The following is a 25,222-nucleotide window of genomic DNA, read 5'->3' as shown; positions in this document are numbered from 1 at the left end:
TGCCTGCATAAAAAAATCACCGGGTAGTTACTAACTCAAAAGTTGGTTTCAAATTTGACTGGAAAATAGGATGATCTGGACTAACTGTATTACTACCTTAAAGCCTTGTAAGGTTACCCATGACATCAGGTAGTGGAACACCTGTGGATGAAATGTAGCTGGAAAGGCTTTCAAGCATCTTACCAAGCAAGTACCTTTTGAGAGTGTAAAGCTGGAGAAAGGAAGTACAAAAGGTAGGAACTATGGTCAGCCTTGAGTGGGGGAAATAAAATGAAACTGGTCTAGTTAATTAATGGAAGGGATTATTTTTTTACTCAAATAAAAGAAAAAACATCTGGATTTTTTAAAGACTGCTTTAGAGGAATCAACCTTTAGCTAGTTTTTACTAGTAGCAGCTTAAATTTTAACTCTCTCTTTGTAAGTATAACCAGCAGTGCCTAGACTTTGGAGCCAGGATTATTTAATTGGTTATTCTATTCTGTAAAATGGTCAGTCATTTCTAAGTACATTTTTGGGGGGAAAGAAATATTGAAAAGCAAGTCCAAACTTTGTTCATTTACAAAGAGAGAAGGAGAAAGCGGGTTTATTCCGTTTTGTAGAGGTCCATTTCTTTTAGTGGAAAATATTTTCATTTTTCTTGAAAAACAGGATAGTGCTTGCCTCAGAATTGAAGGAATTATTATCTTGCTCACATAATTCGTTCACCTTAGCTTTCATTTTAGTAATGAGTAGTTATGCTACAACCTTTTCTATCCATAAGCTACCTGCAAGAGATTATTCTTTATGAAGTTTTCAGGTTGATGATAACGCGATACTTGTGCCTTCTGAGTGAGAAAGGAAAGGAAAATTTTCCACCAAAGGAAGTGGTAGAACTATAAATACTTCACAGAGACAGTAGGAATTTCTTTTAAACAGTCTTCTAACTTGTTGTGTGGAAATAAAAATTTAGCTACACAAAGTCATTTAAGAATTCAAACTCTGGCAAACACTACTACTACAACTAGAATATAATTCAGTTCTCGTTCTGAAGAGGAAGTAAGATGCCATGAACTGGCAGAGTAATGACTAAACTTTAGAGGATATTCCAATATTAAGAAAAGGTTAATGGAATAGGTCTGAGAGTAAAAACTAAGTGAAACATTATCTTTGGATGTTTCATGGGTACTACTTAAAAATATTATCACTGAGGTTTGCAAAGTATGCAACAAAACAGGATCTATGTGGAAAAGTCAGGCTGAATGCCATTCTTTATAAGTGAAGGAAAAGAAACACATTTCCCATTTTAAATGCTTCTGTTGGGAGAGCCACAAAGTATGAGAAATCAGTCAGTAAAAGGGAAAATATAGTTGCTGAGAATAACTAGAAAAGTAAATATCTAAAGGTATGGAACCAAGCAATGTGACTGTCTTCCACTGTATTCAGCACAGGAAGCGTGGGCAAATGCTTTGCTGGGTTTTGCAGCTCCTTAGGGTTTATCTTTAAATGTTTCTCTGTTTTTCACTTCTGGCAGGAAGCACTCTAGTTTGTTTTCATCAAGTGAAGACTTTCCAAAGTCAGCACCTTAATCTTTTTTTAAACTGGCAGGAAACATCTCCTTGTCCTTTCATTTTCTAAGCAGCTCCCTTGAGCTATCCTGCACTCACTGCTCTTTAGTGACCTATTGTCTTTCCAGAGGTGCACCACAGTGTATATGTTTGTTTAGCCTTGATTCTTGCAGATCCACTAGCCCAGACAATCTCAGAAAACAGAAGTGAGGGGTTTTTTATGCAAGGCTTGATATCAATCATCATATGCAAGGGTAGAATCAAAATATTAAGAGTAAAACAAACAAAAAAATCCAAAAATTCAGTTTTGTGAGGAAAATGCAGTGGGCATAACTCACTTGTTGGCATCAACTTCATGACTCATTTTCATTAAACACAGGTATTTTACTGGAGGCACTGAATTAATCTTGTAGCTATATATTCTTAAAGGCTCCAGGGCGATGAAGGACATTAAAAATTACTGTGTCAGACAAAGAGTTTGCAAGCACAGTAATAAAATAAAGAAATAAACCACCAAGACTAGATCATCTTGATAAAATAGTGTATTGGTAACACTAGTTCTGTAATGCAAGCTTACATTTCACTCAATATTTTTAGCATCTGTCAGTACAGCAGAGTAAAAGAGAAATCAAAGCACCTCTTTTTTTTTTAGACTTTTTTTAGTACTTTTCCACATCTCTCTTGAAAGCATACAAACAAAACCAAATGCACAAATGGACGTTGCAGTTTATCAGGAGACAAAATGAATTTCAGAACTACTGCCCTGAGTTGCACTGGTCCCCTTTTGGACAGTTCACCCTTCTCTCCATGGTGCTGGTGCAATTGCCTGTGTGAACATGGGTTAAAAGTCAGTTAAGAAGTAATTACGAGATGAGAGGCAAATACCATTCTATCAACATCTACCTATCAGACAGAAACATGGGACAAATAAAGTGACACTTTAGTATTTAATGCTAAATGCTGTATGGTATGTTTATTAAATGAGTGGAATAATCAGTGTCAGGGCAGCAGCTCTTGATTACATTGCTAGATGGTACGAGTTAGCAGAATTTGCATGGGACTATGAAGAATTTCAGTGGGACAAAAGCAGACTGAATGAAGAGGTAGCACCAACTCAAATTTCAGTCTTGATAAGTGCTAAAATGTAAATTTGAATGGCTTTTAACTTGTAAAGGGTTCAAAGCTGAACATTGCACTGAAGAAAGGGATGCATGTTTTACTGTAAACAATACACAGTAAAAAACTTCCAGTGTCCATCTGATGTTGAAATAAAACTAAACGGAATGCTAAGGAGTATATAGAGTAGATTAGAACACAGCAATTTTCTAAAATCCAGTTGTAGAAAAACTGAGGTATGTTAAATGAATAAGCAGCATTAAATAAAATGCAGAAAGGTAATATCAAATTTCTAATGCTAAATGACTCAAGGAATGTTCAAGAAAGATGAAAGTTCTTTTCATTTACCCAAATAGATTTTGGAAACCACTAAGAACAATAGTGGAGCAACATTTTGTCAGCGAATAAATAAGTTGCTGAATGGAAATAAAGGAGAATTGAGGTAATGCCAATATTATTTTACAATAATTAAGGATAGGGGTTTTTAAAAGGCTTGTTAAACATCATGCTTCCAGTTTAAGGCAACCTCTATTGTGAGTAAGGCTGAGTCCATCACTGTGAGAAGCTGTATCCTATTTTTAACTCAGCATTACAATTCTTTTCATAGACAATTTGAGATTATTCCTCATTTGGATAATCAATAAATGATGCAGTATGGGAGTTTAAGTGTCCTGATGTTAGGCTCTGTGCCATTTCCTGTGTAGGCTTTCTTTAGAGATTTTGTATTAGTGGTGGATTTGCCAGCTTGTCCAGTACTCCCAACAGTGCTTTGTGTGATGGAAGGCATTTCATGAATGTTGTGCTCCATCATATGCAGAAGATGTGTGTGCTTCGAATACGATTTTATCTCCTCTGCGTAGTTTAAGTGTAACTGGTTCCCTTAACTGAGGACCATGATATGCTATAAAGAGACATGGCACTGAGATAGAACACATTGGATACTACTGTGATAGTGTCTTTACTTAATTTCACTGTTTAGCACTCATATTCCCAAAACTAATGCTGGAAGCCTTAACCATAAGGCAGAAACTGGTTTTAGGAAGTCATTACTGATGGGTATTCCAGTTGGCTGGGGTAACCTGAAGGAAATAATGAAGAATTGGCTTTGGAAGGAACTATTCTTAGAAGCTACATCTGAAAAGATACTACTTGCTATTGATTTAATATTCTTCCTTTCTTGGGTTATAGATTTAAAAGAGAGCTTTGGAGTACTCCATATGTATTACCGTTTACATCATTCTTGATTCAGTGCTTCCTGATGGCCAAGTGCAGCTCAATAGCTGCTTTATGCATAAATATGCTCTAGATGTCTTCTAAATATCTACTACAGTTTTGAGTGCTGTGGAAAGTACAGCAGTATAGAATTTTAATTTTTTTTTTTATGTATAGGATACAGGAAAATAAAAAGAGAACTGTTTATTCATATGAAGTATGAATCATCCTTTATTCATACAAAGTAAGGATTTTACCGATTTGGAAAAGTGTGTGTGTATTTCTATCAAACTAGCATTCTTGCGGGACTGGACACAGGGACAGCAAGCACATCATCTTCTCTGATTTAGCACTCATGTAAAGTACCTTGGCCAGAATTTTCCAAAGAACCTGGTTCCTACAGTTAGCTCTAGATATTATTTGATTAATAGTTATCACCTTTTCTGGCAGGTTTTTCTGGCATTCCTCTTGGCAAGGAGTTTTGAAGATGTAGGCCAAAAGTGTAACTGTGGTCACTCAGAAGCACACTTCATTTTAGAATATCCTGGTTAAAATTCAGAAGAAACATTGGAAATTTTTTCATTCTGTTTTTTTTAGAAGATAGCTTTTCATGTAGATTGGCCATTAATTTACTTCCTTTCCAGAAAGAGAAAGTGAAGAAACAAGTAAAATATAGTTGGTGCTGTCAGAATCCTCTTTGAAACCCAGTTAGTGGTACAAGAATGTGGTCTTAAAAGATTACACTTTACTTAAGCTTTACTCTTCGTTCTCCCTTCCCAAAAAAGCTACAGCAGAAAAGCGATCCATAAATCCCTGTGTCCACTTTATGGCATGGTGCCTCAAATGATGAATGCTGACACAATTTGATTTAAAAAGAAAAAAATGGAAGTCTATAAAAAAATAAAATCAGCTTAGTGAATTGAATGTTGCTTCCTTAACGTTTTTTCATCCTGAACTCATTTAGTAGGGGAAATGGATATTTCATCAGACATGGATTTGACGTTCCATCACATTATACAGTAAACAGTACAAATTATGTTATTTTTTTTAAATGGAGAAGCTGGAGGAGCTAAGACAGTAGCTGCTGTAAGGCACTGGTTATCTCATTTAAACAGATATTAAATGTAGGTGCCAGTGGTGTGATCATCAGCTGCTTCCCACTTTGTGAATAAATTGCTTAGAAGGAGTCTTTTTTCCTACCAGATGTGACCTAGATTTAGATTTCCAAAGGCAAAAAAAAAAGTCTATTGTGTAAAAAAAACAATTGTGGGTAAAATGCATGGTAAATGAGCTTATCTCACTTTTCCAGGTGTTTAAGCTAATATGTTATGGAATTACAGCTTCATTTACAAAAAATAATTGAGGAAAATGTTCCAGCACATCAAATTTGGATAAAGGCTTAGTATAGTTATTGTGTTGTTAGCAAGTTTCTAAATGGAAGAAAGAAAAGGGAGCCAACATAGATAATAAAAATATAGAAATTTGTGAATCTGTGAAGAGGCTCCTGTGCGGGGTCAGGGCTGGCAGTGGTATTCCACCTGTATTGTAGTCCTGCAGAATGTCTTGGAACAATATAAAGAATTATATACCCGGCAATGCATATGAAAGCAGAAATTTTTCTTAAAAGATCAAGCATTCATATCTGTTGGCCCTGGATAAGATTAATGACATTAGTAGGCTAAGTGTATGAACATCAAAAGAGTAACACCTTTATTCTTTTCCTCATTCCTGTTTTTCTTTTGTCAATTCCATAGGGGCTGCCACTCGAAAACCAGACCCAGAGCCTGAGAAGCAGACAGACCATACTGTTAAAATTGCTGGAGTCATTGCAGGCATCTTGCTGTTCGTCATTATATTTCTGGGAGTCGTGCTGGTAATGAAGAAAAGGTGAGCAATTACTGAATGTTTTCTATGTCCATATTCATATTGCATCTCCTACAGCAGTACTCAGTTTGGTATTGGTAAAAGTATCCAGCCACCTTCGTACCCATAGAGAATTAATGTTTGCGTCTTTGTTTTATACATAACAGCTCGAGGTTAATAATTCTAGAACTTCTTATGTCAGTACTGCATGATGGACTCTAGTAATCAGAGAGTATCTGGTCCTGTGTGAGTCTCCACCCTGTTTGACAAATCAGCTGGAAGCTAGATGTAGTTTCACTTTTGCATGTTAAAGAAATCTTTACACAAACAGGAGTTAGAGCTAAGACAATGAGGTCTGTATTGTTCTGCATAAACTTTGTTTCCTGAAACTGTGGAAAATGTTGCAGTGGTGCTAAATGTTTCCAAATGCTGGTTCAACACACTCACACATTGAGATTGTTTTGCCTTGAATATAATATGAAAACTGCTACGTTATTAGAAGTGTAAGGCTTTTAAAACTGTCTTTCTCAACACTGTAAGAGATAAAATAGTAACAGGAGAAATATAGCTAGGGAGGTAGCACAGAAAAGAAAAAACTCCCTATGATCTTAGAAGCTTAGTCTAGATTGGGAGAAATTAATTAGCAAATAGAAGTAAGGTTTTCAGTTCTGTAATGAGCAGTGTGAGATTTACCCCTATTAGAGGTGGGGTTGGGAATGTGCAAGTGCTGTGTAAAGTGGCTGAGTGACAAATTCTCCTTCCACTTCTGCCACGGTCTCATTACTGTGTCCCATAACCCCTCACCTCCTTGCTATTCCCCTTGAATTATCCCCCTTTTTTCCTCTGAGAGCAATCCTGGCCTGATTTGGCTCATCCCAACCCTGTGTGATTTAATTGTATGTTAACTAGTCTGGCAGGTCTGAGATAGTCCAAACCCCTGAGCTGCCTGAATTTCTTCCAGAATTTGAGCAGTGGAGGTGCACAGCAAAGCAGGCAGCTGTCTGACAGTGCCTCCGGGCAGGCAACAGAAGTAGCTGCTTTTCACTCTCCTTGAAGACAGAGGCAGGGTCATGAGATAGAAAGTCTATATGGAGAGAAAGGCGAGCTGTGGCCAGGGCTGGGGGCCAGGTTGTGACAAGGGGTATGTAAAGCACTCAAAAGCTGCCATACAGAAGAGACTGAGACTTAAGCTCCAGGGTGAGTCTGACTAGGGCACTGGAGTTGACCCAGTAACCAAGTCTGCTCAATAGAGTACAGTGTAGCAGAGTTGAAGTCTGTTCTGACTTTGCAGTACTTTTTTCTTCCCACTTCCGATTTCTTGCATCATTCATACCTTCAATTTTAACAGTTGAACTCTCAAACTCCTCCCTAGGGCCAGACACAGCACTTGGCATGCAGGGGGGAAGGCTTCTTGGATTTTCTGGCCAATCCTTTTTCACACAATTCCTGACCAGCATTCATTATTCTCTCTGTTCAGTTCTGAGCCTCTCCTTAAGTGTTTCTGCCAAAGGTAGAATGTATTCACCCAAGGGAGACAAGTTATTCTTAATCTTGAAGGGAGAATATTGCAAAATTATCCAAATAGTTTCAAAGTGAATAAGGTGTTGGGATCTCTGGCTAAGTGGATGCTATGCCAGCTCCTGCTTAATTCTCTAGAGAAACACTCTTTGATAATCTAATTATTAGAGGCAGGAGAGCTCAGATCCTAAGTGTTTGCATTAATGCAGAAGGATACTTGATTCCTCCTGTCTACCACAGTGGAGTAATTATTATTCATAGTAATTCTGTTGTTAGAGAAAAAGTGCATTATGTGAGCTTCCTTGGTTTTTGGAATAAAACTACTTGTGACAGAGATGAAACTATTGAAAATACAAGTCCGGAAACTCTGTTGCCAGATACACACAATTTCATTGTGTAGTACAGAAAGAATGATACCAATAACTTAAATATGTCCCAGAATGATGCTGCAGCCTTGAATAAAACAAACTGAAATTAGTTGAAGCGAATATTAAAAAGTAAGGATGGTTCATTTGTGTAACAGGATGTGACTAGGCTTTAATGAGAGTTTTGGGAGGTGGGTATATTGTGTCCCAAGCCTCTTAAAGCATCTGCTGTAGCATAGAAGATCTTGAATACAATTACACTCATGACTTAAGCAGAAGATTAACTGATTATTCAATACATTGTTATTGGTGCATTAATTCACTAGGCTGCTGAGGGCCCCTATGGTTTCAGCGTGGTTCAGTTACTGTGTATACATTATGCATTTGAAGGAAAGGTATAAATAATGCCACAGGCTTAGTCTGGCTGTAGTGATTTTGCAGTTCTGCGATATTTTAGGTGCTACTTTGGGAAACAGTGTTATCAAGCTAGTGAGCCATTTGACTTCTGCACTTGATCATTTTTTTTCATTTACTTTATCAGGAGCTTTACTGGTGTAAAGATCTGAGTGAAAAATAAAATAGCACCTTGTAATTCAGTGGCACCTTTCCCCTGAGAAGCACTTTGTTCTCTGCACTATTATGTGCAGACTCTCTGGGCTACAATGGTGGGTTTCACTGCACTATGTGCTTTGAAATTTGTCTTGCTTGGAGTTGGCTACAGCAAAATTCCATCCACATTCTGCTATCCCAAGGCATATCCCAAAGCAAATGTGTTAGTCATTCTTCCACAGAAAAGAGTCTTATGTATTTGATCTTCAGATCATACCAGTAGATGAAACCGACCGTCCCTGGGGCTTCACAGTACTTAATTAACTTAATATCAAACCATTTATGTCCATTGTCAAGAGATTTGGAAAGCAGTTTCACTTGTGTTACAACCATGATTTTTTCCAGCGCATTCCTTAAGTAGCCACCTCATTTCACTCAAAATCCATTCTTTGCTTGTTTGGTGCCAGGCACCACAGATTTTCACATATCAGTCTCTTGAGCTTTTAATTCAGTAGCCAGGTAGAAAAGACCAACATTCAAGGAGGATATGCTTTGGATATGCCCATTACCAAAGTAGTATGTAAAGAAGTTCTGCAAATATTAATAGTCATTAAGCAGCATTATTAATTTCACTATATAATTGTCTTCTGAAGCAGTTGTATCATAAACCAGGGAGATTAGGTGGCCTAGAAATTCAGTGCGTGGTTTGGAATCACTAGTGAGGGTAGAAACATCATGGATGCTGAAGCATTTTGTGTAGGGACACTCAGCTTTTGACTAAAGTAGACCAAATCTGTAAATTTGGCACCTGGGTTAGGGGAGGACTGTTAGCGCTTTCCTCCTTACCTCTCCAGTTGGTTGTTCATAGTTCTTTATCCATTCTGTTCTATCTTTTCTTTATCCATTATCATTCCTGCATAAAGGTGTTGTGTAATGTAGTCTAGGAACCTCCAAGCTGTTCCTAACCCCGGTATGGTCATATCAATGAGATGATTCTTCTCTGTGAAGTTAGAATAGTGCCAGTAGGCTTTCAGCTTCCTCAGATATGCTTTGTATCTCTCATGTAAGAATTAACACAAAGTTAGATGAATACAGTACTTCCAAAAACTGCCCCAAAATTGATCCACAATAAAGTGGATTTTAAATCTGATCCTAAATGTTAAATCTTGGGCAAGACCCAGTCTTTCATGTACTTGCATAAGATTTTATAAAAACATTAAAAATAAAGAATGCACCAAGTAACTTCATCTTTTGGTCAGCTTAAAGTGGAACAGTGAAAATGAGAGTACTGTTGCTACAACCTTTGGAAAAGCAATAGCAATTACATCAAGACTAGCATAAATTAAACCCTTACTGCTTTATTTTCTCTGTTCGTGGTTTGTTTGGTTTTTTTTCTTTATATTCTCTTTAAGTTAAATTCTAAAATTTTGCCTAAGATGGTAAGTTAGTGTTCCAACATTTGCTTAAAGACCATTTATATATCTTTGGGGCAGCTGTTTCCATTGGGGCTGCCATTTTGTTGCTGCAGTGGAAGTGTAGTAACAAAGCTGTTACTAAAATTTTATTCCATTGGCTTCTGATTCAGTTGTAGAATGGAGTTTTTCTGATCATAAAAAGGCTATTTTGTTTTGCCTGCTTTTAATTTCTGTTTTCAGCTGCCTCTGTGCCTGAGCCTTCCACGAGTTTCTAATGTATGTAATTGTGGCATTTGTTTAAGTCAGAGACCTTGGTTCTTGGCCGTGGATAAGGAAGGGTTTTGCACTCAGTGGAGCTGTGCTGGCAACACATTGTTCCCATTCCCTGATAGCAAATCAGGCTGTTCAGTAATACGTACACCTTTGCCAATAATTTCAAACACTTAGGAGAGAAACTGAAGATAATAAGGCTGAAGAAAAATTTCAGTCTCCTCTCCCTGAACCGTATTTTCCCCTGTAGGCCAGCTATAAATGAGAGATGATGGAAGAAAACACTGAGGTAATGACACAGTTCCAAAAGTTTCCATTCTGATGGGTCAATCCTTCTGCAGACAGCCTCCTGTGCTGGTTTTGTTAGATTTTTTAGTGGGGCTTTATTCTTCAAGTGGCATTCATGAAATTAATTTATGTATTCAGTCCTAAAGGAGTTAAAAGTGCATAATATTGCCACTATATGCAGAAAAAGTTTATTGACATAAAATAATCTTACTACTGGGAAGTGACTGAAGAGCTATGCTCATAAGAAAAATCAGCCTAAGTTGGCCAAAATCTTTGCATCAGTCTTTTTAAAAAGACTTTTCACACATAGATAGAAACTTTAGTTTGTATTCATTGTGTATGAGGGAGAGTGGAACTTGTCCATATTTCTTAAAAAACCTAAATCCATTCAGTTATGGATGGTGCTTTAGCATGTGCCTGAAATGCTTGTATAAAACTTGCAAGTATAAAACTTTCTGCAGGATTTTAACATACTCTTTTTACCTGTTTCTTTCAGTGTATGGTATTCTTGAGAGTCAAAACCTTGGTACTCTTTTTCAAGGACTTTTATATGGAAAATCTCACAACTGTAGCAATATAAAAATAGCTGGAGCTTGAGACTTCCAATTTTTCTCATGTTACACAAATGCCTAATGGGACATTTACACTCAATAAAATTCCTGGATTTTCAGCATTTTTTTCATAAGGAATAATTTATCTCTATAACATATTTGGCAGAATTCTGCATATAAGTACCAGCAGTACTTCACTGATTAATTGTATTTATTGTTGTTTTTCAAATTATTATACATCTTTTAGAAGTATGAGAACATTTGTACTAATTACATTTGTACTAAATCTTTCTCATGGAAACATATGGCAAGAAACAGGGTTGGCAGTGTCATGAGATTCTAAATCAAAGTGAGAGAATAAGTAATTCTGAAAAGAAAGGTAAGGGGAAATACAATTATGACTGAACTGGAAAACAACCACTTGCTTATAATGCAGGTAAGTGCTTTGATAGGACCTGATCCCATGGTCCCTATGGAATGCAAAGAGGCTTACAACTGTTTTACAGCTTGCAAATCGAGTAAGGACCTGATTCTTAGTTATCTTTTAAAACTCAACTTTAGCAGGTATATATTTTCCAGATGTGCCATGTGATTAAATATGCAGTGTGTAGTGTCTTGTGTTTGAACAATACTGTTTGCATCTGAAAAATGGGAATAAAAGCTGGGAAATATTTCTAACGGCATCTTCACAAAAAGAAGATGAGAGAGAAAATTTGATGAAAGCCTAGTTTTCAAAGGAATGCCTGAAGCATGTAGCCAGAGGCAAGTTAACATTAGTTATAGTCCTTTGCAAGGCCTGTTTACATGTTTCCTCTATAGTCAAAGGGCTGTATGCATGTGCTGTAAAAATTACAAATGCCTACATGGTTCCTTTCAGTCTTTTATCTTACCAACATGTGAATGCTACTTGACGTTATGCTCAGAGATGTTTTAAGATCTCCAGCCTTCTTTTAATTGCAGTCAATATATGGAATTCATTTGGGTTGAAACTTGCCCTTTCTGGAGAGTTGCAGTGCGGCTTGTAGTGGGCTCATAACTGAGGGAGGGAGGGAAGGACATAAAGCAGAAGAGCATAGCTGGAGGGCTTCTATACTTTGTGCTCACACAGAGCATGTCTAGGTGGAGTATATGTCTGTCCAAGAGATTATGCAAGGCTGACAGAGCCCATATTTGTCAAGGTGGTGGTGCTAGGTCTCCCAGGTTGTTCTTTGTGGCATTCACGTGGGCAGGAATAACATGGGTACAGGATCAGTTCTTATTTTTATCTCTGCCATGTGGAGAAATACCACAATTTTAGCCCACAAGGATAGATTTTTTTATTTGCATGACAGTAGGTATCTTTTCCTTCTGAATTTAAAAGGCTGTTTAAAAGCTGAAATATTAAAAGAGCTGTGGCCATGGATATTCCCTTTCTGGAAGTAAGTCCTTTCAGAGGCAGAACTGACTGCCTTGAGTAAAAAAAAAAAAAGAGGGATGGGATAAGATTCTACAGTGCTATGACAGAAGAGGAGCTGCTTAAAGTGTATTCTGAAATTCTTTATTCCTAAGCTTCTAAAACCATGCTAGAATTTCTGTATGCTTATTCCTAATGCAGCTGAGGTGTAGCCAGAAGTGATTTAGCACTTTAATTGGGAATATTTGTGTGTGTAGCATGTGCAGATATGAACGGACATTAAATACGTAACATTGCTTAGTAGGTGTACCTGAAGGTGGTTTGATTTAACAGTTGGAGATGCATTATATATTGTATTGCTCAAAGTGTTATTGAGATTAGATATGTCACCTGTCTATTCCAGAAACATTGCATGATATGCCCAGATATACATTCTTGCTACCTTTCATTTGTGTCACCAGTTCAGGTCTCAGTTTCATCTTGATTTTTCATACATTAATATTTGACTTTTCTTTCCTTCCATTTCATCTTTTCCACCACTGCCTAATCCTTCCACCATCATGGCAGAAGAAGCTATCACTCCTACACTTATTACCTGTAAGTAACTTCTTTGTCATCAGAGACACACTATCTGCCATGTTGTTCCATGCCTGAGTAGTGAATGCTAATGCTGAAAGTTCCTTTATAAAAACATACTTGTAAAAGTTTCACCAAGATAAAAACAACATGGTCAATAATGTAATGAAATATTTAGCTTTTTAAGAGTTTCTTCATGTCTCATACTGTGCATTAGAGTCCTTTAAATAACATAAAAATTTTTCTTATTTGAGAAATAGGAGGTATAACTATCACTACCATGTCAATGAGAAATTTTCATGCCTAAAAATCTATTTTTAGAATTTATTTAGTAGTTTCTTTCTCATTTGTACCATTGAAATTACAGCATTGGTTAGACATGTACAAGCATTTCCATTTGTTGCTGTGTACATATTACTACTTTTTTATGAAAAATTGATCATGCATAAACATCATAAGTTACCATTTCTGGAGTGAATTTCAAAGGGAAAGCACAAAAAAATGAGGGCAGGATGAAGAATAATTTTAACTAACTTTTTTTTTTTTTTTTTTTTGGTACAGTCCTTAGTAATACCATTATATGCTTCTTTATTTACCAAAATTATTTACCAAAAGCCTCACTTCATTCCCTGTTGTCAGCAGCTGATTAATGAGAGGGGTTCTTCTGTGAATTTCAAAAATCCCTTTCTAAGGCTATTCACTTTTTCTTGCTTTCCAGGTACAAGGAGTACAGTACAAGGAGATTAGCAAAATACTAGGGGTCTTGCTTAGTTGCAGAATGAGTTGCATTTAATCTTGTGTAATCCTGTTGGCCAGCAGCAAAAATCAGCTGTCCAGCAGTTACCTGTCTTCTTTAAACCTCAAACTTAAGAGTGACAGGAACCTATGAGATATTTTTACATAGTTACAGAAGTTTGGGATGCTACTTACATTAGATAAATTTTAGTACCAGTTTTTAAGTAAATACGGTGTTAGCATACTCTTGAAAGGATCACATTTCAGTAATGTTTTTTATTTAAATGCAGTATAAAGTTTATCATGTTCCTTCTAGTTGCTCTTCAAACTTTTTAAATACATATTTTTTCAGTTTATATTTTGAAAAAGCATCAAACATCCATTTATAGAATGTATGGAAAAATTATTAAATGCTTTCTATCTTGGTCTTTAAGAAACCAAGCAGAACCATTCTTCAAATTAATTAAAGCAGCTAAAATTTAAACCTCATTCCTAAAAGACTAAGACTTCACAATATATGGAAACTGTTCATGTGGTTGGTAATTCAGATTTCATATTACCTTATTTGACACATTATGTATAGTGCAATTTTTTTAAACTCTAATTTAAAGCAGTGTATTAATGTGGAGGTCAGAAAAAATTAGCTCTTCCACAGATACAGTATTCCAAAATTTGTTTCTGTCCTGAGATGAAAAGACGTATTTTCCATTAAATACACCTTAAAAAAAAAAATAAATTCTGTTTGGGACCATTTAAATGTAGTTCTTCAAAATGTCATATGAATATAATAGAGTAAGCCATGTAGCATGGTCTTGCCTTAATAAGTAAATAAGTTTATATTTTAATATGATTCATGTCTCAAGGCTAAGTCAAAGACAAAATTGAAAGAAATTGAACATTAAATTAACCACTGTTTCATTATTTAGATAAATTGGATTATATTTTTTTTTCTTTTTCCACAGACAAAGGAAAATGCCTGAATTGAAATGGTTTCTTTAGGTTTTGCAAACAGGTTTTATCCCTAGTTTTGCAATCACAGGTACTGTTACTAGTAGATGGAATAGGACATCTCAGGATTATTTGAAGTACTCTTGTAGTGACTTCAAGAAAAGCTCTTTCTGTTAGTGTGATACAAATTCAGTAACTTTGTAGATTGGGTTGATTAACTCGTCCAGAAGAAATTATGGGATTTTGACCTCTTAGTGTTTTGTTCCCCATCTGGCAAAGTGAGAGCCCTGAAAAGTGCAGTCAAGATTGGCTGTCAGTAGGAGAAAATATTTTGGACCAAATTCCCCACCTGTTTACGCATCACACAATTTCACTGAAATTGGTGGAAATCTTAGATGAATGCAGTATTCATTACAGTTTTATTTTTAGCTGAGGAAGTTGGTATGGATTATAAAATGTTCTATATTTTGAGAAACATAATTTCAAGTACTCTGCCACTGCTAATTTACCACTTCTATACTGAGTATCATATTCAAATATACTGATTAGTCATTGTAAATGCAAGCTGTAACATCCAAGTGAGCATCTATGCACTGAAATAGTTACTATTGTCTTGTATGCTGCTTTCCTTGTGTGCTGTGGGCTCCTTTTCCCTAGCAGACTGCAATCTCTGCCACTTCTAGATCCATCCTAAATTAAAATTTAAAAAGAAAAAATTGGCAGATGCCTAGAGCTGCTGATGAATCATCAGAGGTGGACCTACAGCTGTGCATATTTGGCAGAGAATTATTTCTATTTTATCTTGTGTTTACTAGTTAGCCAGTCAATAGATATTACAGAAAAAAGAGTTGAGTACTGCTATTGAGAATTCTTTTTAATGGGCCTAAGTACCTCTGCCAGTCTTTCCTCCCACTCTTGCATTCCTGACATCTGGTGCATTTTTTACCTTTCGCCTCAGTCAGGCAGCAGATATTTTTTTTTTTTTTTTTTTTTTTTTTTTTTTTTTTTTTTGCTCTGGACATAGTTAGTCCTCTATGACTTCCTTTGTTCTTAAGATTAAACCAAATTTCATAGCACTCATTAATTGTGCAGGTCTCTTGGCTTGGCAGTTGATTCCAGGTGGAAAAAAAGAATGGAGATGGTGTCATTTGTTACACTGGCAATGAATGATGTTCTCAGCATGGGAGGTGGCACTGGCATGACTGCTTGCTCCTGACACATTTTCTGATGGGAAAAAAACCCTGTGCCATGGGCTGAAGAAGGAAAAGTGCATTAGTATTTTGTTATGTAATTATGATTAGGCAAGCCTATTGCTGAGGTGACAATGAGCGCCACTGTGCAGACCATTGGCTTTTTGTATTTGAGATTTTATTTTTTATAAAGATTCTGCCCTTGGAGGTCATTAATCATTTGTCAAGAGCTAACAACTACAGGTCATGAAAATTAAAGAAAAACAAACTGAGTGCTTGGACCATCAGAGTTTACTCCAGACACTGTTGCCTGATAGTTTGGCCAGTTCAATTTACCCCAGATTCTTGGGCAGATAGTTACAGACTGTAGTTTTTTAAGTTCCTTTCTATAAAAGATTTCATTATATTGCTATGAGTAGGATGTACAAAAATTAAAGTGCAAAGTTGTGAAGGCAGCTTTTGATGCTGTTCCTCAGTTTGAACTTGATATAAAAATGATATGTTATGATTATGGTTGAAATTAAGTACTTATGCAACAACAGTGCTGCACAGCAGTTACGTGCATAATGTTATTATATTTTGTGCCTTTTCACATGTCATTTCAGCTTGTGAAAGGTGAAGTAGGGAAATATGAGACAATTATTACCCAATATTCTTATACTATGCTAATCATGTTAAGATCTTAACAGTGTGGAATCTGCTATTATGTGTCCCAGCACTAATAATCTAGTTAGGTGCCCTAGAACAGAAGTGTATCACAGGTGCATCATCTGTATGGAAATCTCAATCCCAAAGCCTAATACTATACTAAAATATTGATATAACAGACTGTATAGGACTAGAGGTTCTATTGCCTGGTACTTGGTGTGTGACACAGGGGACAAAATTCCTCCTGCATGAAAGCTAATTCCACAAACATTGAGCTTTTTATATAGATGTGTATGAAAACATATCCTACTTTTCACGAGAATTTGATAGGTTGGAGCCCAGTTGTAGTATGCTTTTCTTTGTATCTAGCTCGAGCTCAGGAGCCTGGCAGTGTGTTCTCAGTTTAGTTCTCCTGCTTCACTAGCAAATACTCAGTGTTGGCTTCTGTATCTTTGTACAGAGACTTAATTTCTAGCTGGTTTGCTTGGTCCCACTGCCACTGACCTAGTACTTAGAGCAGAAAGGACAAGGTTAGATTTGCAAAATGATCCTAATAATTAAATTAATAATGTTTTCAAAAAAATCAGTACTGTCAAAACTCTTAAGGGTGATTACTGGATAATTCCAGAGAATATGCAGTTGTCATGTTTTAAACTTCTGTAGTAATTAAAAAATAGTGAAAGATGTTAGAAACAGTCCTGTTTCCTCAACTGTAGCTGCTCCTGGTTCCAGAAACAATATCATGTTTGTATCTTGTGGGTGGAGGAGAGATTGAACAGAAAAACACAAATGTGTTTGAACTGTTAGACTACACCTGTGATCTCTTCTGCATCTTTAAATATGGAGAGTTACATAGGCTTGTATCATAGAACCCTGTAACCAAAAATAAGGGTGGATTTCTGTAATTGTCCTGTAATTGATATGGGAATATCCCAGGAGTTTCGTTGCATGTTGCAAAGTCTACAATGCTGACATACTGAAATCTTTGGATAATATTTAGTGTCCAAAATAAGGCAAGGAGGGTGTTCTACTAAATCACCATTACTAAATAATACATTTTTGTGCTATGCGGTGTATGCTTTGTGTACAGATATGCAATATCTAGTTTTTATGCACAGATAGAAAGCAGGGTCAGAATTGGGATTTTATTTTTAATTAAAATATATGACATACATTTTTTAAATCTATCTAAAGTCATTATTTCTTACACTGATCCTTTTATCTTCTGATTCTTTTGGATCTGATCGTATTGCTTTATAGCCAAGGCTTAAATTCCCATTTCACTGTAGAAAAAATTGTAAGTAAACATTCGTAAACGTTAATAAACACTGTAAGTAATATTTTTTAACTTTATTGTCTCTTTCTGAAGTGTATGAGGGAGCCAGTGTTTTCAGGGGCATGTCTCTGTTTCTTCTTTCTTGTACCCTCTGTCATTAGTACTGTTGCTGTTACTGTTTGTTTTTTTATCTCATTGCTGTTTCCAGTAAATTGTTCTTATCTCAACCTTTACCTTTTGTGCCTCCAATTCTGCTCTCCTGCCCACCACAGGGAGAGAGAGGGGGGAGCTGGGAGTGAAGGAGTGCCTCTGTGTCTCTTTGATTTGGAGTGGTTTCAGTGGGAGCGCTAAATTAGAGAATGCATTCCTAAACCACGACACAAATTACTTCTGTGCTGCATTAGTGTCAAGCAAAACATTTGCAGATGAGCTGAGGTTTGGATATTTTTCTGTCCTTATTTTCACTACTTATTTGGTGAAGGTACCAGACATTTAGTGAGGGAAACAATGTAACTATAGAAAAAATAAATACTTATGCAGCCTAGAGACATTTCTGTTCTTTCCATGCTGTTAAAAACTTTTTGTTGTTTTCTAAATGAAGCCTGCCTTTTTTATATATAACACTGAGACACCATACATGCACTTGGGAGAGAAAGAGATGATAGTGACAGATAAGTGTATGTAAGAAGTTACCATTGTATTTGAGTATTTGTGTTGCCATCCCATGTGACTCTTGTTGAGGTACTGTTACCAGAGCAGCCTGTCTTCTCTATAAAACCATGTATTGAATACATTTTTAATTAGCCTGTTGACATTGGGTTTTAGTTTTCTCAAAAATTTGAATCCCAAATCAATCATGTTTGCTGTCAACAGGAGTCATTCTAGGCAATGAGATTTTGCTATTATCATTGTTGAATTATACTTTCAAAGACAGTATAAGGTGAATAATTTTCATTCACTTTGTTACAAACTTTTCCCTCAGGGAAAAAAAGCTGTTGTTTTTGTGTTTTTTACTGTGAAATGGTATTGTATTGTACAATTGTATTGTACAATTGTATTGTATTTCTGTATACACAGCTCAAAAATAAATTTAAATACTTTTATTTTAAATACATAAATAGGAGGATGAGCTTCATATTTTAGTATTGCTATTTATTTTATGAGGGAGTAATGGTGTTGGAATCTTACTTTCTCTAAAAGCCAAACCTGCAGTTACAGTTTATGTGATTGTAAATATGTTAACAGAAAGTAGAGAATTTATGCTGCATTTAAGACCAAAACTCACTACATAATTTATGTTGGCCTGTATTTTTTCTAAAAGATTGAAGTGTTAGTTTTCAAAATGGCATTATGTAAAATTGAACTGATTGACAGAATGTGTCAGCAAAAGATGGGACTACAGGGAATAAGGTGAAGGATGCATTGTATTTCTCCTAGTCTCAAGGAGGAAAAACAGAAGAAAAATGCTTAAAGTAAAATGGGTAGAAGAAATCATACAGTGAATCTAACCCTAAGACTTCATAGCTCCAGTAAGCCACAGGTTTAGTCACTTCTGTGGTGCAGATAAGAACAGCTGTAACAAGATGTTGATGCCTATTGAGTGATGCCAGCACAGGGCACTGAGGTGTTGTAGTCATTAGTATTGTGATAGCTTCTACTGAGTGATATTTTTTTTTGGTTGAGCTTGTTGTCTGAAATCTGTTCTCTATCACTGAATGCCCTGGGAGATGCTTGACCTGAAATATATTTCTTGTGCCTATCTGCAAGAGTTATGGCCAGGTTAATGATGATCCACCTCAAGGCAGCATCCATGACTCCTGAGTGTTAATTTCACAAGGAAAATGTTCTAGTTTTGGCTTCTTTTCCTACTTCTCATTTACATTTCCTTTCTTACCTGAAGTACACCTTGAAGAGTAGACTGATAGGTCTCCAAAGGAAAGAACAGTGGCTCTTTACTTTCAGTGATGTCTAGATCACAAAAATCATTATTAATTTCTAAATTTTCTTTCTGTCATTTTTCTTGGTCATTATTTTCCTGCACTAATTACCTATTTCTGGCATAAGAGAATAAGAAGCCATATCTTAGGTGTTTTCATCGGGTACTCCTGATGACTCTTACCTTCTGTTTCCACTTGAGAGTCTATGCAAAGATTCTGTGTGACCAGGGTCCTTCCTAATTTCAGGGCAATATTGCACTTGCAAAGTGTAGCTGGGAAGGCTGCTTCAGCTTTGAAACTGAACATCACAAAATCAAGCAAGGAACCAGAGGAATGGACTGTGCTGTGTGCCTGCACATCTAGCAAAGCCTGCCTGGCATTTCTTCAGCCCCAGACACCCTGTTGCAAAAGAATGTATCTTTTATGAGATTTATCTTACCATGTTAGAATCATTGCTCCATTTCATTTACAAATGTGCAAGAAAGGATTTGTTATTACTGCTATTATTACTAGACTGTAACATTTAGTGTATGCTACAGAGAAATCTATAGGACTGTCAAGAAAGTCTTGCATGATTCTGTCAGTTCCTGTGCCAACCAGATACAGTGATCCAAATAAAAAGAAGCAGTAGTTTGAGCAGAGCAGAGTGTTGTAGGGCTTGTGCTGTGAAAGATCTGCTCCTGTGAGTACTGAGCTGGTGAACATAAAGATGCACAATTATTTTTCTTTTTAGTGGCTGAAGCTCAGGGCTGTTTCTGCATTTAAACTGAGATCTCCTGGTGAGATTTGGAACCAAATGTCTGTGGGTGTCTTGATTATACTCAATTCACCTGCAGAGGGAGGTAGCTTCTCTCCTTCATTCCCATACCGTGATTCCTCTGATCATGAAAACAAAAGTTGGAGGTACCAGAGATGTGTCTTATCTGAAGGAAAGGCAAAGAAAGCATTTGCCAACCTGTGCATTTAACAGTTGATCAGAGCAGTTATGCCACTCTGCACCTCCTATTTCAAAGTGATAGTGTTCTTTCAAAGGGATGGTGTTCTTTCCTTCTGTGTTGACATCAGTAGTCCAAAATAAAACCTTCAGGTATGGATTTCATCAACACATTCTTATTGAGTATAACAATGCAATTCACAATATTTGCTGCAGCTACATAGTTTTTGCTTACATTTTAGGTATAAAGGCTTGTATTTTGCTATTTATGGTCCTATTTGGAAACTGTCAATGGAAAGGTCACTTCTGATCAGCTAAGTTCATGATTTACAGTGTATTTTCAAAAGCAGATGAAATACTGAATGCTTTGTATTTACTGATCTTTTCAGGTCTGATTGTCATGTTTGTGATACATGGTAGATTACAGCTCTGTTCCTGAGCTGTAATATCCAGGTGTTCCTTGCAGAAGGACTTTCCTTTCTGCTTACCTACATAGAGAGGAACTATGTCTGCACTTAAGGTTATATAAGATTAAGGTTGTATAAGATAATTTAAACTAACAAAAGAAGAGAAACATATAAGAGTGTTAGTAAACCAAAAGGATTACCTACTCTGTGCTCTAAAAAAATAAATTAGGGAAGAGAATTCATTGCTGGCATATATGCTCCCAGCAACAACAGAGAGAATATTTTTTTTATTAAAAGGTAAATGCAGCTTCAACTTTTGATGGAATCCAAAGCACCATAAACCTATTCTGTGGGAGTAGTACTGAGTATTCATGGAAGTAACTTATCCAGACATCTGTCCAAAAAGTATTATACCTAACTTACTCCTTAGATCCTACCATTGTTGTTTTTCTTCCAACTTCTTTTTCAACAGTAATGTGCCCAGCTCTTAAGCCTGCCTCTTTGTTCTTCTGGCCATTTACTTTTTCATCTGTTTCTCTTCTTACTCTGGTCCCCCTTTCACTTACTACTACTATTCTTCATCCCCTTTTCTTTTACCCCTTTACCCCTGCCCCAGATACTATAATGTCTGTCATGCCCTGAAAAATATTTCTTTAGGATTGCCTTATTTTCATTTTCTGTGCTCTACATTTTCTCTGGAGATTTTTGCATTGGGGATTGTTTCTTTAGTTTCCTGGGAAAACCGTATCCTGTTTTTATTTGTTTCTTTTTTTCTTATCTAAAAACCAATACAGGCTTTTAAAATATTTACCCCCAGATTGAAACATAGTGTGCAATATTTTGTATTTAAAAATCTTAAAAATTATCTTAATCAACTGAAAATTATTTCACCATGAATGCTTCAATATAACATTAATTTTAGAAATCTATATAAATACTACATATTTGCTTATGTCAAAACAAGGTAACACTTACTGTATTAAACACAGCTTTTTATTTTATGCTGTCTTGTGCTTCTTTGAATCTTAACCTTCACTCATTTCTTTAATTTAGGAGAAAAAGCCATTAAACATAGATACTTCCTGAAAGTGTGTGCTGCATGAAAGCTTTAATTAAATCTACAAGTAAAGCTTTAAAAGAACAAGAATCAAATTAATTGCAACAAGGACCATGCATTTATTTCTGTGACAGGCCCTTGCACATTAGAGAAAAGGCAATCTGTGTACCCTTATCTGAATTAGCAAACTCAATATCACTTTTCATTAGCATGGTAGGTCATTGCCATGCGTCTTCAGTGTGACACTGTTTACATGTTAATGACCTCACAAATAGAGTCTGTTCCAAATGGTTTGCAGTAGCAAAAAGTTGTAAATCCATGAAGTGGAATAATCTGTCCTCTGCTTTCTGCATCATTGCTTCTTGCAAGTTCCCCTCCAGACTGAGCTTCATAATTAGGCAACAGTATAATTAAGGCAAATTCAGCAAATGCAAATAGGTCAAAAGGATTTATGGCTGATTATGGTTCTTACAGCATACCTGAAATAAATTAATTTCTAAGCATCACTGTTAGTTGACTTTTCAGTGACATGGAATCTAGAAATAGAAAGTATTGTTCACAGAAAACACTCAGAGCTTGAGTAAGCGTGAGTCCATGATGATTTATGCAGTTTTACATGCTGACATACACATGAAAAAAAAACACTGAAAGGTTCAGTAAAGCATATTGCTTTAGTTGTTCGGGATGTGATTGCTTTGTATTAGATGAGATTTTTAAGATTACAAATATGTATTTTTCCCCACTGTATAATGTAATGAAACCAGCATGCTCCCTAAAATCATATCCTTAAAGAAAATATCATATATTATATCTGGTAATTTGACTAGGCAGTGGAAAGCTTGACTGCATTTAAATCCTGGAATGATAAAGCCAACATGAAATGAGTAAAACAAACTCAGCATAACCACTTAAATTTGATTGCCTAAAATAGCTAAAACAAGGCCCATTCTGATAGCCTGCTGTGTAAATTCCTTTAAGTGCTGAATACCCTGAGTTGCCATTGACTTCAGCACTGTGCAGAATCTGGTCCTATATTTGGATGTATTTGGATGTCTCAGCCCTGCCAGAACACAAAGCCTGTGTTTCACTGCTCACGTGCAGCCTGTACCTACCTGGTGTTGCAAAGCTCTGTGGTTCTGCCGCAGCAGCCTCTGGAGGTGCCTCGCAGACAGAGAGTGATGGCTTCTATTTTGGTCGCTCACCTAATACACAAAGCAGGTTTAATTACATGCTGTCCAACCCTCCCTACTACATATTTTTCCACTTGCTGGTTCTGAGTGAAATACATATTTTCTACGTGCAGAGGTTACCAGTAAGGGTACAGTGCCCCTGGAAGCATTTATGGCTAATTTTGCCCTCGGCATGAGTAATGTAGCTAAGTGCTAATTGAAGGTTAAAGAATAGGGATCCATCTTCCCTGTGCCTGATGATTAGAGGGTTGTGTTCTGCCTGGAATCAGGTGTAACATTCAACTGGACAGAATTGCTAGGGTGTTGCAAAACCTAACTCTGTGAGAACAAAATTCAAGAGACTCCAGATTTTCTCGAGCGTGACAAAGGACCAATAAATCACTGTCTTGTGTTTTGTAATAAATTAGCCGGTTTACTGTGTTTCGTATAAATATGTGATGCTGCAAGGCACACATGGGTAGAATGTAGATTTTATTTCATAAGGGACGTTTCTTTTGTCCTACATACTGACTTCTGAAAATTATACATGGCCTGGTTGTACATTTTTTCTGTTAAATACAAAGAGAGATACAGTTCTGATAAGGCAATAAAGTCACCATTATTGCTGTTACTATATCTAATAGCTGATTAAAGTGAGTTTTTATGATTGCTAAATATTGCCATAACTGCTGGCATTCAATATGAACTGAGGAGTGAGGGTGTTGTGGTGGCAGATAAAAAACTGGCTGTTCAGTGAAAGTCTGTCTTTGCCCTGCTATTTCCCCCCCTCCAATTTCCAGAGGTTTTGTAATTTTAATACTTCTGCAGAACTTTTCAGACCAGTATTCAGTCTATAGCTTTGCAATTGTTTGAAGTTATCCTTTCAGAAATCCTGTTGTTCACTTCTTTCCAGAAGGCTTCTTTCTGACATAAAAATCTAATAGCAATCGATTTTTTAAAAAAGCTTCCAAATAGGTTATGGAAGGAGCATGGGAGTCAAGAAGTCTGGTTTCTGCTACCAGTGCTGATGAAAGTTCTTTAGGTTCCATATTATCCAGATTAATTACATTTTGATTGCTATTAACTGCTGCAAAGCAGTGATATCAGAGCTATCAGAGGTCTTATAGTCAGAGAGGCTAAGTGATTCATGCTTCCTTTACCATCATTTGGATTTGAGAAGATTTGATCTTTATGTTTCTAAACAGGGAGGCAGCATGGCCAGAATATATATGTTGCTGGAATATTAGTACCTGAAAATCAGTGATGGAGACATCACCAGCTAAGTCAGGGTTACCAACATACACTTGCAGAAACACATGTTCTCTTAGGAGTAGCCCTTGCAAAAGCACCAGGGGAGGTGTAGTGTTTTCTCTGACAGTAGCTGCTTTGACACTCCAGTGGCTGCAGCCTTTCCCACAGTAGGAATAATCAGCATCCAAGCTTTACTGCTTGAACTCTTCGGCATTTGGATTACTCTTTTGACAAAGGAAATTATCTCATTATGTAAAGCCCAGATACTGCAATAGTAGGTTCCTTTTGATAAAGGTATGGAAGCAGTAAAACAGCATAATGTACTAATTTAGCATCTCATAATATTCAGAAATGTATGAATAAATTAGCTAAGCATGCTGTGCCACTTACAGTCCAGTAATTTGCTGTCTGGTTAGAAGAAGTCATGTAGCCATAGGGTGAAAATAAGATGGAGAAGGTCATATGATTAAATTAGCTCCATTCAGACAGGCATTACTTACTTTTTTTTTTGCTATGATTATAGAAGATCAACATTAACTCAAGCAAATATGATTAAGTTAGTGACCCTCAGAAATGGAAGTTAACCTCAATTATAAATGAAAGGTTACTGTCCACTATGAGCACTCCACAATACGCCTCTCTTGGTTAATCACATCTTTCACTTTCAGCTACAAAATCTGCATTTAACTGCCATTCTGATTATTTACAAAGGAACACACATCCTTAATACAGGATGCAAATATTAAAACTTATTTTCCTTTTGTTTTTGACTCACACTGTTGTTTAGTAACCCAAGAAATACCTACTTTGGTCCTAGTGCTCATTGCAGTTAATATTATACCAGGTTTGTCACTATATTCTTCTGTTGTAAACAGGTTCATCTGAGAAGTGCCATTTTCCATGTAATTTAATCTCTTGTGTTTCCTATCACTACATTATTGTATGGTGAGTTAAAAATAATGACAACAGGTTAAAATTTTGGTCATATGTTTCTCCTATTTTTATGTTGG

At 36.4% G+C, this 25,222-nt stretch overlaps 1 protein-coding gene across 13 annotated transcripts in view; it reads left to right on the top strand.

The window, feature by feature from the left end:
* PTPRM (protein tyrosine phosphatase receptor type M) overlaps nucleotides 1-25,222 on the top strand; it is a 441,751-nt gene that overhangs the window by 284,703 nt on the left and 131,826 nt on the right. For 7 of the 13 annotated variants that reach the window (XM_072924519.1, XM_030265997.4, XM_030265999.4 and 4 more), the window contains 2 exons: nucleotides 5,627-5,759; nucleotides 12,652-12,681. In XM_072924519.1, coding sequence (XP_072780620.1) covers nucleotides 5,627-5,759; nucleotides 12,652-12,681 — 163 coding nt within the window. The remainder of the gene's footprint in view (nucleotides 1-5,626; nucleotides 5,760-12,651; nucleotides 12,682-25,222) is intronic. The other 6 variants (XM_030265998.4, XM_032746937.3, XM_072924517.1 and 3 more) reach the window with 1 other exon arrangement.

This window comes from Taeniopygia guttata, chromosome 2 (genome assembly GCF_048771995.1).
Source record: "Taeniopygia guttata chromosome 2, bTaeGut7.mat, whole genome shotgun sequence".
Classification (NCBI taxonomy): domain Eukaryota; kingdom Metazoa; phylum Chordata; class Aves; order Passeriformes; family Estrildidae; genus Taeniopygia; species Taeniopygia guttata.
This window is presented reverse-complemented; position numbering and strand designations above follow the sequence as displayed.